At 39.6% G+C, this 13,825-nt stretch overlaps 1 protein-coding gene across 6 annotated transcripts in view; it reads right to left on the bottom strand.

Annotated features, from left to right (window-relative positions):
- Positions 1-3,606: 3,606 nt before the first annotated feature.
- Positions 3,607-13,825, bottom strand: part of parga (poly (ADP-ribose) glycohydrolase a) — a 68,221-nt gene continuing 58,002 nt past the window's right edge. For all 6 annotated transcript variants that reach the window (XM_076285289.1, XM_076285291.1, XM_076285290.1 and 3 more), the window contains 3 exons: positions 13,555-13,660; positions 5,731-5,859; positions 3,607-4,628 (listed from right to left, as the gene is read on the bottom strand). In XM_076285289.1, coding sequence (XP_076141404.1) covers positions 4,459-4,628; positions 5,731-5,859; positions 13,555-13,660 — 405 coding nt within the window. In that variant the 3' untranslated portion in view covers positions 3,607-4,458. The remainder of the gene's footprint in view (positions 4,629-5,730; positions 5,860-13,554; positions 13,661-13,825) is intronic.

Below are 13,825 nucleotides of genomic sequence, written 5' to 3' on the forward strand. Positions count from 1 at the left end.
TTTGACAGGGAAACTTGGACATTATTAGGAAAGGCACACATCTCTTTATATAAGGTCTCACAGTTGATGGTCTATGTCAGATTAAAAACCAAGCTACGAGGTCGAGAAAATTGTCCGTAGACCTGTGAGACAGGGCTGTGTGAAGACAGGTCTGGGGAAGGATACAAGGAAATTTCTGCAGCATTGAAAGTGCCCAAGAGCAGTGTTTCCCAAACTTTTTTTCTGGCGACCCACTTTTCAAAAATGACAGACCATCGCGACCCATTTCACTTCAAATCTACCCTGCCACCACCAATATTGTTTTTTTAGGCCACAGGTTCTCCAACTTTTCTATGCCTCCCCCAACCATACATTGCTATAGGATCCCTGCTTTGAATACGGTTGTGTTGCATTTTAAGCACCATCAGCGTGAAAAGTTGGAAATGACTACTGAAAAGATACGTTTTAATGCGCATCCGAGAGTAGGGGAAATTGCCTGTTGCATGTTGCGCAATAGTCATTCGTCAGCATAAGCTGTTCCTGTATTTCTAAAAAAAAAAAAATGTTGTAGGCTACGTTGCGTTGCAGACAAATGTGTCCATAACACTGTGGACGTCAATTCCAATGTAAACAGCAAATAACTCAAGTCGTTATATTGTATTGTTGTATTATATTATATTGTATAGTCGTTATATCAGAACAAGAGGCGTTTGCGCAATAGCTGGAAGAATGCGCCTTTACTTTGGAGTTAGCGAGGTAGAAAACGAGAGGAATAGTGTTTAAAATGCCCATTTAAATTGTAGACTATAATGCACTGGTGTGCATTTTAAATCAGAAATAAGAATGTGAGGAGGTTGCTATTAACTTTAAAGATTGCATATGCAATTGAAACTGTATGCAAATTGAATGGCCTTATGTCCGGTCTATGGATATCTGCTTTAGTTGACAGCACGGTCACTAGATTTTAATCAGTAAAGTTGAGGAGCTGGTATCTATTAATGTTCGTGCAAATAGGCGGATTCATGTCCCTTGCAGTTTGTAACTGCGAGGTACATGGCAGGCGCCCCACAGAACGGTTTCATTTTGAGAGATAGATATCCATGCTGGCACCCCCTCTGCGATGCGTTCGTCCCCCAGTTTCATGCGCCAGTTTCATGAGCTTTTATGACAAAACCGTGACTGTGGTAGTTAACAATCTACATCCTAATAGAAAACTGTTAGCTTTCCTGGTATCAAATGACAAATGGTATCAGTTAGGCCTATAACACAACATCAATTGTGCTGGCGACCCAAATAAAATCTCCTGCGACCCACCCGTGGGTCGCGACCCAGACTTTGGGAAACACTGCCCAAGAGCACGGTAGCCTCCATCATTCTCAAATGGAAAAGTTTGGAACAACAGTCTTCCTAGATCTGGCCGCTCAGCCAAACTGAGTAATCCGGGATGAAGGGCCTTGGTCAGACATGTAACCAAGGACCCAATGGTCACTATGAATGAGATCCAGAGTTCCTTTGAGAGGATCAGAGAAGCATAAAGAAGGACAAACATCAGTGCAGCACTCCACCAATGAGGCTTTTTGGTAGAGTGGACAGATGGAAGCCATTTTTTGCCGGGAGATTCCCAAAAAGAACCTGAACGACTCTCGGATCATGAGAAGTAAAATCTAAAAACTATTTGGCCACAATTCCCAACGGTGTATGTGGAAGAAACCAGGCACTGAGCTGCACTGATGTTTGTCTTTCTTTACGCTTCTCTCATCCTCTCAAAGGAACTCTGGATGTCATTACATGAATTTGCAGGCAACTATGGTAAGAAAAATTATTTGTTAGGCCGTGTCATAGTATCCATCCTGATCACAGCCAGTGATAAGGATGTGACAATCCATTTTTCAGGATCATATTTTTCAAAAGTGATTTTAATAAAGAAAAAAAGAAACGTCTGATAATCTGATGAACGACACATTCCTGAACAGAACAACTAACAAATCAATCACCTAGTCAGTCAGTTTAAGACTTTTTTGCATTATACACGTTTTACTCATTCCAGGACAGATAATTTATGTTTCTGGAAGAATTTCCAATAAATACAGTTTCTATCATTAGCCAAATAAATACCCAGGGCTACCTTTCATAGTTAAGCTATCTAAGTCAATTACAATTTCCATTTTCCTGAGGGATGTGGCATTACTCATTTATCCAACTGGTTTCCATCACTGAGATTTATGGACTTTCACCTTTGCGTGGGCTAATTGCTTTCTACCCCCACCTCTATTCAGTCTTCCGTCTCATCAGTCTTTCTCCAGGAAGGAGCACACATCAATCATAATGAAAATATAACAGTGACTCTAAAAAGGACATGTTTTTTATACAATTGGGCAGTAGAACAAAACGTAATAATAATAAATAAGTGATTTGTATCTAAAGATTACACCCATAAGCACTCATCCAACACATAATGGGATGGCCACAACAACAGTTAGTCTATCAAATAAAAGTGTCAAAACTGCATATTTGGAGCAATTATTTGCAGTTCATATAGAGGAAATTCAATATTTTGGACTTGCAAATATTATTGTACAGCATTGTAGCTACTTCAGAAAAACTATTGTTTTGTCTCATCACTGCAGTGATTTTTTTTAGGGTAGGCTGCCTTTAAAAATGCAACACACATTTGGTCAAGTATTGCTTAATCGTTAAAATGAAAATTGTTTCACTCTTACAATAGGTGGATATAGATGTAGTGGACACCCTTGTTTCACTGCCAAAATACGCAATAGTTACCATGTTAAGGAGATGTTCTGTGATTTTAGAAATGTGTTTAGAAGTCTGCTTGTTCATATCTTACATACATTTTTTTTACTCAATTATTCATTTGGCAGATGCTTTTTCCCCAAAGTGACTTAGCAATAGAATAACATTTAAGAACATTTAAGATACAGTGCAGAGGAGACCAAAACTAGGAATGACCACTTATGATCTCGGCTGCACGGTCGCTTAAATGTTCTTAAATTGGTATACTTGGTATTTTCTAAGGTTGGTGTCACCCTGAGAATAAGCATTCCCATCCTAATGGTGTGCATGTGTGAACATCAGGACAGATCTCACAGTGACTGCCCATTATATATGCCTTGGAGCATCTCCTATCCTATGGAACTTTCCTGCAAGCTTAATCTCAAGCGCCATCCGCAGCTCTAGCCTAGCCGTCTATGGGGAATCAGCCTTGCAACTTTCTCTCCCCCAACCCAGAGAGTCACAAATTGCTTTATGGCAATTGTGCAATAGCCTATACCTTGTCAGTCAACATGGCTCTTCAGAAATTAATCTTTGCCAGTTTGTAAACAAATCCATATGTACCATGCCCAGGGTGAAGGGTGCTAGTCATGAGTGGTATTTACGACAGTTGTGTAAAATACAAATACCCCGGAACTGCAGGAGGAGCACAGTAGCCTGAAAACCCTAAAACTGCATTAAGAAAAATATAATAATAAAATCTGCTGAGCAGATTAACTGGATGGACACACATGAACATCTAACAATGCAGCACAAAGAGCACAAAGAACATGTATAATATAAATGAATACATATATACCAAAGAATAAATAAACCACTGATGCTGGCAGCTTCATACTTGGAGGTTGAGCAGCTTCAACTGTTTAATAATAATAGTTTAATTAACAAATAATTGTACAATGCATAATACAGAAAATATTTACTACCCTATTAAATCCCAAATGTTAAATACTCCATTTCATAAAAACAAAATTAAAAACACAAATTAAGAATAGAACCCCGCCCCCAAATCATGATGTTAAAACGTCATGCAAGGAATATATGAAAAGTTATCAAACCAGCATTGCCTCAATAGAACCATTCGTACGACAAACCTATAGTAGTGGGAAAGTTATTTTGATGATTGTGTTGACTGCAGTAATACCACACATACACTAGATGTGGGAAAAGGATGTAAGCTTTATTTATGCTGGGGATCTCAATCACATGGAACCGTGTTCCACTGCAGTCTGTGTCTAGGGTGTTGTTTTCATGCATATTACTGAATACAACATACAACACCTCAGAATACAACATACTGTCTTCATGTCTGTATTGCAAGATTGACTCATTTCCATCAGTTTAAAGAATCTAAACACCAATAGAAGTGCCCTACTGTCTCATTCCACTGACAATTTTCACAAGATCATGCAGTACATTTGGCCACCATTGATTACACAGTGCTATCTGCAAACAAAAAAATTCAGAATGTGCCCAGAAAAATTTACATTACAGCAACCAAGATTAACTATTGCTATTTTTGTCAATTCTGTAGGACATTTGGTGACTCATTCAGAGTGCTATATTTGTAAGTAAAAGAAGACAAGGCATACTGAGCTTCTGTATACTAGATCTCAGAATGACATTGAAACAATTTTAAAAGTGTTCAGGCATTTCACCAAAAAGCGTTAGTAGATCCCTGTATTGAAGTCAGTCTGTAGGTAGGCTAGGTGTTGCAGCTGTATTCTCAATATCAGTGGGTTCAGGATCCGAGATGAGTCTCTCATAAAGAAATCCATACAAACTCACATCTGGCTGCGGCCCAGAGCAGTTCTTACATACAATGTTAAAGTACTGCTTCAGTTCTCCAAAGAGTTTACCTGAGAGAAAGACACAGATAGGTAGACACATATATAGATAGGCAGGGGGGGAAAAGAAAGTAAATGAGATAAATTCTTAGACCTTATCTTAGACCTTTTCAGTTGCTAGATTTTCAGTTAAGTATTCGGTTGTTAAGTCTGATGTCAACGGGTTTACTAGCGCAACCAGCCGTTTTTTAACAAATTGTAAACCTTGTCACCATCACCTCCATTTTAGTGAGGGTAAAACAAATTGCTAAACTTTAACAGAGAAATTACTGTAGCTGTGCAGCCAGATAATTTAATAAAGGGTAATGTCCAGGCTTCCGCAAAAAATAAGATTTTATTAGGTTGAGGCAACAACTGAGTAGTAGGATCACAATTTTCTTAAAGGCTGCTCTGAATAGCGAAAAAAATACTTTATTTTACTGTCTATGGAGAAAAACGAGCAGGTCTGAAAGCCGTTGGACCCGGAAAGAGAATTATCGGCCCATTTGTGGGGCAGTCGTGGCTTACTGGTTAGGGCTTCGGGCTTGTAACCGGACGGTTTGATCCCCGACCAGTAGGAACAGCTGAAGTGCCCTTGAGCAAGGCACCTAACACTGCTCCCTGGGCCCCGCTGTAGCAAGACAGCTCACTGCTCCGGGTTAGTGTGTGCTTCACCTCACTGTGTGTTCACTGTGTGCTCTGTGTGTTCACTAATTCATGAATGGGATAAAAATTCCTTGTATACGCAGGTATACTTGGCCGAGAAACCTGATTTACTGATTTACATTTACATTATTGCATCATGACCGAATAAATACAGAGTTGCCGTAATCCTGGGTCAAGGAATTAGTAAGAGTGTCCACAGACTAGTCAGGAGTTTATGTGACATTACCTACTACTTTACTAACAGTATAGGACTACAAGGACAGTATAGGAAATCTGAAAATATATATCAAACACTTATTCCATATGCCACTTTATGGAAAAATGTGAGCCAAAAGCTAAAAGACCAAATGTGACACTTAAGATAAAGATGTCAAAACTGAAAATCTGAAAAGTTTCCATATGTAATATCAACAAAATCGCACTGAAGAAAGATGAAAGGAAGAAGAAATTGATTGAAAAGGGCCATTACCAACAGTCACTGCTTTGTCTGTAAGGAATGTATGTAGGTCGCTCACGTCCCTCATCAGTTCAGCATCTCCAAATGTAAAGTAAGCCATGTCCCGTCCACTCTCCGCGGCAGCCATAATTTGCAGCAAGGCTATGGAACAGAGAACATGATCGTCAAAACCAACAATCAACAGACACTTTGAGACTGCCTTTCCAAGGACACCTTCATCACAGGCAAATAGGGTTGCCACCTATGTCTGATAAAAAACCTGGACATATCGAGAACCCGACCAACCGCTTTGTGTGAAAATGTCCATTAGACATTAGACCCACAAGACAAAATTGGCCTTTGGGCAGTAAGATTGTGCATAGCCCTGAAAATGTTAAACATCTTAAGTATTCTCTTACGAGGAAACTTATCCTACTTAACTTATCTTAGCAGACTTGAATGCTTAGATACTGGTGCTTGTGCTTGCTTTTGCTCCCTCTTTGCTAAAGAAATAAGTAGAGGGATGACATTAGATTTGCATTTACCATACCTTAGCCACACCTATAGCCACTTTTATTTAGTACGTCTCAATCAGACATCGGAATAACTTATTATGTTGAACGTTTCATTTTCTTATTTACTGACCTGTAAGTCTTGTGGACACACTGTCATCTTCGTCCTCTGCCTCGCCACCCATATTAACAATAACGAACAACCTTGAGTATTTGACATATTTGAGTATTTGACTATTCAATCTTCAACGCTTCTGTCGCCTGTAGTAGCTGCCAAGACAGACGCGCTAGATAGGCTATGTTACGTCCCTACAATGATAGCGCTTGATAGTGCATTCTACACACAAGAGACACCGACCGCTCTGTGCACATCACATTTCAAGTGGAGAGAAAATAGTAAATTGAACATCCATATTCACATAGCCTTTTGAAAACTGGGACATTCAGTGTGCCGGGAGAGTGGATACATTTCCCGGGACAGGCTATTAAAAAGAAGGACAATCCCGTTAAAACCGGGACGGGTGGCAACCCTACAGGCAAAAGAAACAAAAACTGTCAAGAAACACCTTCCTTGAGGCGAGGCAAGTTACAGCACCCTCCAAATGTATTGGCACCCCAGATAAAGTTGAGTGAAGAGGTATTAAAAAATTATTTTGACAATTTCTCTCACAATGAAAGCAATGACGGAAAATCTAACCTAAAGGAAGCTAATTAATTCTGAGAGAAAATAGTAGCTCATACAGATATACATAAGAAAACATGTGACACAATTATTGGCTCCCCTAGAAATGTATTTTTCTAATACGTTAATAAGAGTGTCTATGAACTGTCAAGCAAAAATCTATGACTTTCTGTTTCACTAAGGTATAATAATAAAAACAGTCACACCTGTAGGTTAAATGGCACAGTCATTCTCCAACATGCATGACTATAAAGGATACACACTCTCCTGTAAATGCCTGACAAACCTGCCTGGACCCATGTGTAGCTTGCCCCAACACACAGTGATGAGGGTGGTAAAGTAGCAAAGCAAAATATTCCATAAGGACTACCGTTGGAGAGTTAGAGACAAAATTGAATCCTGAATTGAATCCTCCAAAAATAAACTTAAGTGATCTCCATGGTCATAGGTTTAAAAGGCATGACGGGAAAAGGCCTTTCTTGTCACTTTACAAATGTAAATGGCTGAAACTGCTATATGATACTAGGACCTGAAATCATGTTCTAGATTAGATGAAAATTGAGTGCACTGGCAACAAACACTCAAGGTGGGTTTGGTGTACATAGAAGGATCACTATGTTGAAAAGAGTACTATGCATACTGATAAGTATGGTGGAGGGTCTGTGATGATGTGGGGTTGTTTTTAATCCAAAGGCCCTGGAAGCCTCATTGTCGTGTACACAGTCGTGTACGGTATTTGTCACTGTACTGTGCATAGCCCACTCACAGAATTATTGTGAACAAGAGCCACAACTGAATGTATGAAACATATCTCATGAGAAACATTCCTTTCCTTGTCCATTTTGATGGTCTTAATTGTTTTCATGGCTCATATTTCTTATGTTGATTCACATGTTTTTCAGTTTTGAGTGTTTGTTAATCACAGTAAAATTGTGTGATGAATCTGATTAAATGTATTACCAACTGAAAGCACTAATACATTTGGATAAATAGAGTCTAGTATTGAAAAGACAAACTGGGCACATTTCTATCCAAACTAAATCTGAAAGGTAAATAATCCATGGGTAACCCACCCTATTAAGGAATTTAGTCTTACTCACAGATTCAAATGAAAATTCTCCCTAGTTTAAATATTTAAAGGGGATGGATGGTGATGGCAGACTAATGACTATGTTAAGACAAATGAGTGTTGCCTGCAACATAAACTAGCAGGTGCTAAAAATAACAAACATCATTTCACCAAAGGGGAAGTGCTGATTAAAGTGCTGTAATATGTATTGTGTGTTTTGTAGCCCTTTTTTGTTTTTCTAAAATAAATAAATAAACACACAAACAGACGCGGCTCGTTCACTTGGGCAGGAGGGGCAGAGCCCTACTAAAGATTCATCCACTAGAAAAGTAGATCCACAAAATATTTTTTAAATAAAATGTTGTTTGTTTATTATTGTAATCAGTGGCAAAGTACTCAATCATGTTACATTTTTGTATGATTTGCAAAGAAATTTCGCAAAGATCGCAAAGATCTCGTTGATCATATCCGTAGTTGTTGTAGGCCTACTGTAACGTTACATTTAATTTCTGGTAAGAAATTGAACAGCGTCTGCTGTTTGTCTATGTAAATCTGTCGACCGATAATGGAACTGCAGCTAGAGCGTGGTTAGTAGAAGGTCGGGTGGGCAGATCATGCCACTGCCCATACGACGTCAGAACTTACTGCCTGTACTGTAGTAGCCTATGCCTACTGTATTAGTCCGCACAAAGTTTGATGAGGTCAGGCAGACAGTTGAAAAATGGCGAGTGAACAGGTTTGCACGGACGTCACGTTCTGGCCAGTAACCATGGTAACCCAGCACGCGCGGCCATATTGGCGATACTCGGTGAATGAAGTACAATGGAGTATTATGCACTTTGGATATCTTACGTGATTGTAGCCGTGTCTAAACAACAGAAAAGCTCATCAAAATGCGTCTAAGATGCAAAGGCATATAGGGCAGGACTTGGACCACAAGAAAATGCGATGTTTCGAGAAATTACAGTTTATTGGCAGCGCAGATCCATATGAGTTGGGTGAGGGAGACGAAGTACCAAGTTCAACCACAAGCGCCCCCTTCCTCTGATAACTTCTGGCATTATTCTCCTTTCTCTCTGTTTTTCTAATAACTTTTGGAAGTTGATACCTACACCAGATGTTTTTCTCAGTCTGACCTATTGGTACAACCTAAAACACGGCAATAATTAACTATTTTCCTTGACGATGTTAGGGATTTACTTCAGTGCCTAATGCTTTCTAATGAGGCGAGTATCTCCAATATGGCAACGTCCAAATCTGATGACACGCTGTGCAAACACAAAATAGTGTGGAGTTTCTCTTAAAGAACTCATTCGAAAGACTTAAAAAGTTTGTAGTTAAATTAGCTATCAAAGACCTAGGACCTGATCAGCCCGACATTAACATCGTATACCAACAAACAAAGGACAAGAGTCGGTCATTTAATCGGACATTTTCACGTTCGTGGTAGGCCATATTTCTGATAAGAAGCTCTGGTTGTCCTGAACGCAATAAAATGTTCTGTTTTCCATGCTTGCTTTTCCGATCTTCTGGGAGACAAGGGGATGTTTGGAGTAGGCTAGTGTAGGTGTGTGTGACATGAAACATTTATCAGAGAGAGCAAAAAACATGAGGCTAGCATCTGAGTTGTGCAAATTAGCCATGCAGCGGAAAGCTAATATTGCAGCACAACTCGATGAGGGCTACAGTGTAAGCAGAGGTGGAAAAAGTACGAAAATATTGTACTCAAGTAAAAGTACCAATACCTTGATGAAATATTACTCAAGTACAAGTTAAAATACCGATCTGAAAATGTACTCAAGTAAAAGTAAAAAGTACAGTAGTTCATTTAAAATGTACTTTAAGTAAAAGTTACTTAGTTACTTTTTTTTTTTGTGGGGGGGGGGGGGGTACCAGAACAACCAGTTTTACCAAAGACTTTCTATTGAGGAGATACAGCACTCAAAAAATCCTCCATAGTAATGCACGGGGTTAGTTTGTAACGCCAATATGGCAGTTGTCTACACATCATATGTCTACACATATGTACGCCGAGTGGAGATACTTGCCTGAAAAGGACGTTGAGAAATGGAGATCTATGTGAAAAATCACCGGAGTTCTCCTTTAAGTTTGAGCAGTAGTTGATTTTCAAAGTTAGTTGCACTCATCCTTGGGTCGCTTTGCAGTGAACAGTAATCCAGCACAACTGAAAAGCCCCTCACAGGCAGCTGAGGCAGGCAGGCCAATATTGAGTTGCAGAGAGTTTTTTTTTATATTTGGAAACGAGCAGAAGGTTCAGCAGATTAAAGGGCGTCGTACTGGGGGGGAAAGTGGGAAGTATAGGGCCCCAATGGTGGAGAGGGCCCGTGAAAAGTGGATAACAGGGGGCACAACATTTTCACCAGGCATTAGTAATAACTCAATCCACACATAAAAAATCCAAACAACTCCATAAGTAGAGTCATGTAATGAAGTGGAATAACACAGGGGAAAAGTATTAAACACGCTAAGAAAAAGCACTAAGGCAAGGAAAGGGAAGGAACGAGCTGGAATCTGTATAGAGAGTAGTTATCCTTTCTATCTGTGCAAATTAATATAAGCTTGGTTAGTAGCCTACATATTGATGGGCTATAAAAAGGTTTTTCATTACCAATAGAAACATTTCATGATGGATAAAAGCAAAAAGCTCTCCCAAGACCTTTGCAACCTTGCAAGATATGTTGCAAAACATATCAATGAAACTGGTTACAGATGCATTTCAAAACATCAGAATCTTCCAGTAAGCAGCATGGGAGCCATTATCTGCAAGTGGAAGAAACATCACTGCATCATCAACCGGCCATGCAAAGGATCTCCTCGTAATATTTCTGACCAGGGAGTCAGAAGGATAGTCAATTCCAAGAGCCAAGGACCACTCGGAGAAAGCTCCAGAAAGACTTGAAGGCAGCCAATTCAATTAAATAGTTGTGGAAGTAACTAAAGATCAGGATTCACAAGAGGGACCCCTGGAATCTGTTTAGAACAATGGGCCAAATTCAGACCTGATACTGCGACCAATAAGTTTTGTCAGGAAATGTCTTGAAGCTGTCTTTACAAACAAAGGCTTTTCCACAAAGTATTGAAGACATTTCAGTAGGCACGTTCAATACTTTTTTCCTGTGTCATTCCACTTTAATACACAAAACTCTTATGTTTGGATTTTTTATATGTGTGTTAATATAATATGTGGTGAAAATTTCGAATACACTCACTGGAAGTTTAGGCTAATTACTTAAAAAAATAATATAAAAAGTTTGACTGACTGGATTTTGTATACAAAACATAGTGAAAACGGTGTAAGGTCACTCTCACTCTCCCTTGCTAAAGAGCTAAATGGTTTAGTCCGCCTGCACGATTCATAAGGTAGTCTATCTTTTGTTTATTTAGTTGAGCATCGCTAGTAGTGGACCACTAATTGTTTTGCTGCTGGTGCAATGTCTTTCTCCAAGAAAGCCAAGTCAGGTTACTAAAAACAAAGGCCAAAACAGGAAAAAGAGAGACATCAAAATGAGGGGAAACGACTGCTAATAAACTTCTTTCCAAAGAAAGGTGAGCACAAACGTCAAAACACGAAATCCCATGGTGTTTGCTTAAATATCTCCGCAATCATTAGTGCTAAAACGAACTGAGACAACCGATTGGAATAGCGGAAAATACACCTTCATAGGTTAGGCTAATCTGATGCATTTTGTGATCCAGTCTCCCATCACTTTCAGAAAGACTGCATGGCGCCAGCTTGATTCATGTCCTGTTGTAGGCTACATGCTGATCATTATCACTAGGCTAGTGGTTTAGGGCACGATTTTTTTTCTCTCCCTTTCCGTTTTTCGTTAGTCTTTTTTTTTTACTCAAGTAACGGATGGGATTTTTGATGTAGCGAAGTAGGCTACAATACTTTACTCAAAATGTAATCAAGTAAAATTTAAAATACCGATTTTATAAACTACTACTATAAAAATACAAAATACAGAGAAAAACTACTCAATACAGTAACGTGAGTAAATGTATTTCGTTACTTTCCACCTCTGAGTGTAAGAAATTGTGTACGAGTTTGTTCACCTGAGAGTGACACAGATCAAGTAAGGCTGATTGCACAGACATTTGATGGGGCTAGTGTCGTGAGAGGAGCATCTGGTGGAGTGCGTAAGAAAGTGCAAGACGTGTACCCTAATTGCTATGCACATCAATTGAACCAGGTGATGGAAAAGGCTGCGTCAGCAGCATCCTCAGTGCGTGTCTTCTTCTCGGATCTTTATGGTTTCTCCGCTTTTTTCACAAGATCTCCGAAAAGATTTAAAAGCTTATTTTGGAGTGTTTCGAAATAATTGAAATATCTGGAGATTTTAATACAATCTCAGTTAGAGAGGCTAAAGGGTTTTCTCGAATGCTCTTAGATCCCGAGTTTTTATTCCTTAGACCTGTTCTACAAGATCATGCCCCGTGTAGATGTGCTCTATGCACAGCTGCAGAAAAGAGCAATTGATGCAGTGGAGGCACACAGGGTTACAGACAAGTTTGTGGCCAACATGAGAACGATAGGCCTACGTGATGTCCCGTGCCTTTGTGCAAAACATACCGGTGTCCAGGATAAGCGCAGGACCGCTTCTAACTTTGCGCAAATTGCCTATGAAGTGTGTGACAATCATAGTTACCGCCACCGACAGATTTTCATTCACTGGCCATTTTTCTGCCGCCATCCTATTTGATAGTTCAAGCTTCCTCAAATAAAATAAACAACTTGAACTTGACTATGAGAGCTGAGTGGTGTAAGGCGGCATGAAGCCTATGCTTGGAGCTCCAGTTTTTGCTTTCGCAACGAATTCTCGGTTTATTTGTTTCCCTCTTGAGTTTTCCCCCCAAAGTAGTTCTCCACTGATCTGAGCTAATTAGCTGATTACCGGTACCTATGTAGCTTTTATTTGTCTGGAATCTCAACATTTTAAACTTCACTTCTTATGAATAAAATAACATTAAGTAGGCTAACCATAGGTTAATAATGCATGAACAAAACGGTATTTTGACCGCAAGTGGTAACATTATGGGATTCCATTCAAGATTTCGCTCATAGCCTAGCCATAGAAAGAAAAATTGAAGAAAAAATGAATAAAATCTCTGTGGACCGCCCTTAGTGTGCGTCCAGCTGCCGGTGACCTGGAACTATGCCAATTTTTTTTTCTAAACTTGATCATCAGACTCTGCCCCGCCTATTTGTCAACCCAGGAGCCGCTACTGCACACAAACAAATAGCCCCCTACTCTAGATCACTCATGGGGTGGCTGAAGAAATCAGTTATCATTTTTCCACATGGAAAATGTATGTTGCAAATAACAGTAAGTGAGTGGACAAATGGTCTTGAGCTAAATGAAAGGCACAGCAGGGCTCCATCATTTTGGTTTGGCTTACTCTCCAACTGCCTTCACCCCAGAGAGACCCCAGGAACTACTGTTGCTATTAAGATGAGAGGTCTCACAGTTAAGACACATGTATGTAACAGCTATAATCATGAGTCCACAATGATGCATGTAGATATTCTTGGGGACAAGCTGAATTTATTTCAAAACTACTCATTTGAATACCTTTGAGTCGTGTATCACCTCCGAATGCTCCACATCCCCAGTTCCCTGTGGCAACAGCAGAGAGGTACTGGCTGCTCACTCCTGGTCGGAAAAATCCACAATATGCCTAAAAGGAATACAACAAACAATACGATGTCATGAGTATTCACCAACCACCGACGTAGGGAATTCAACATGTAATTCCTTTAATTTGGGCAAAAGGGACAGGAGGTGTCATGTACCGTAAAGGAGGTCAATCCAAGTTATAGGAACAATATCGGTGAAACCGATG

Source organism: Alosa pseudoharengus, unplaced genomic scaffold (genome assembly GCF_046254945.1).
Source record: "Alosa pseudoharengus isolate Yale_2024_CS ecotype anadromous, Long Island Sound unplaced genomic scaffold, YU_APseudo_1.1 YU_APseudo_1.1_scf_15, whole genome shotgun sequence".
NCBI classification, from domain to species: Eukaryota; Metazoa; Chordata; class Actinopteri; order Clupeiformes; family Clupeidae; genus Alosa; species Alosa pseudoharengus.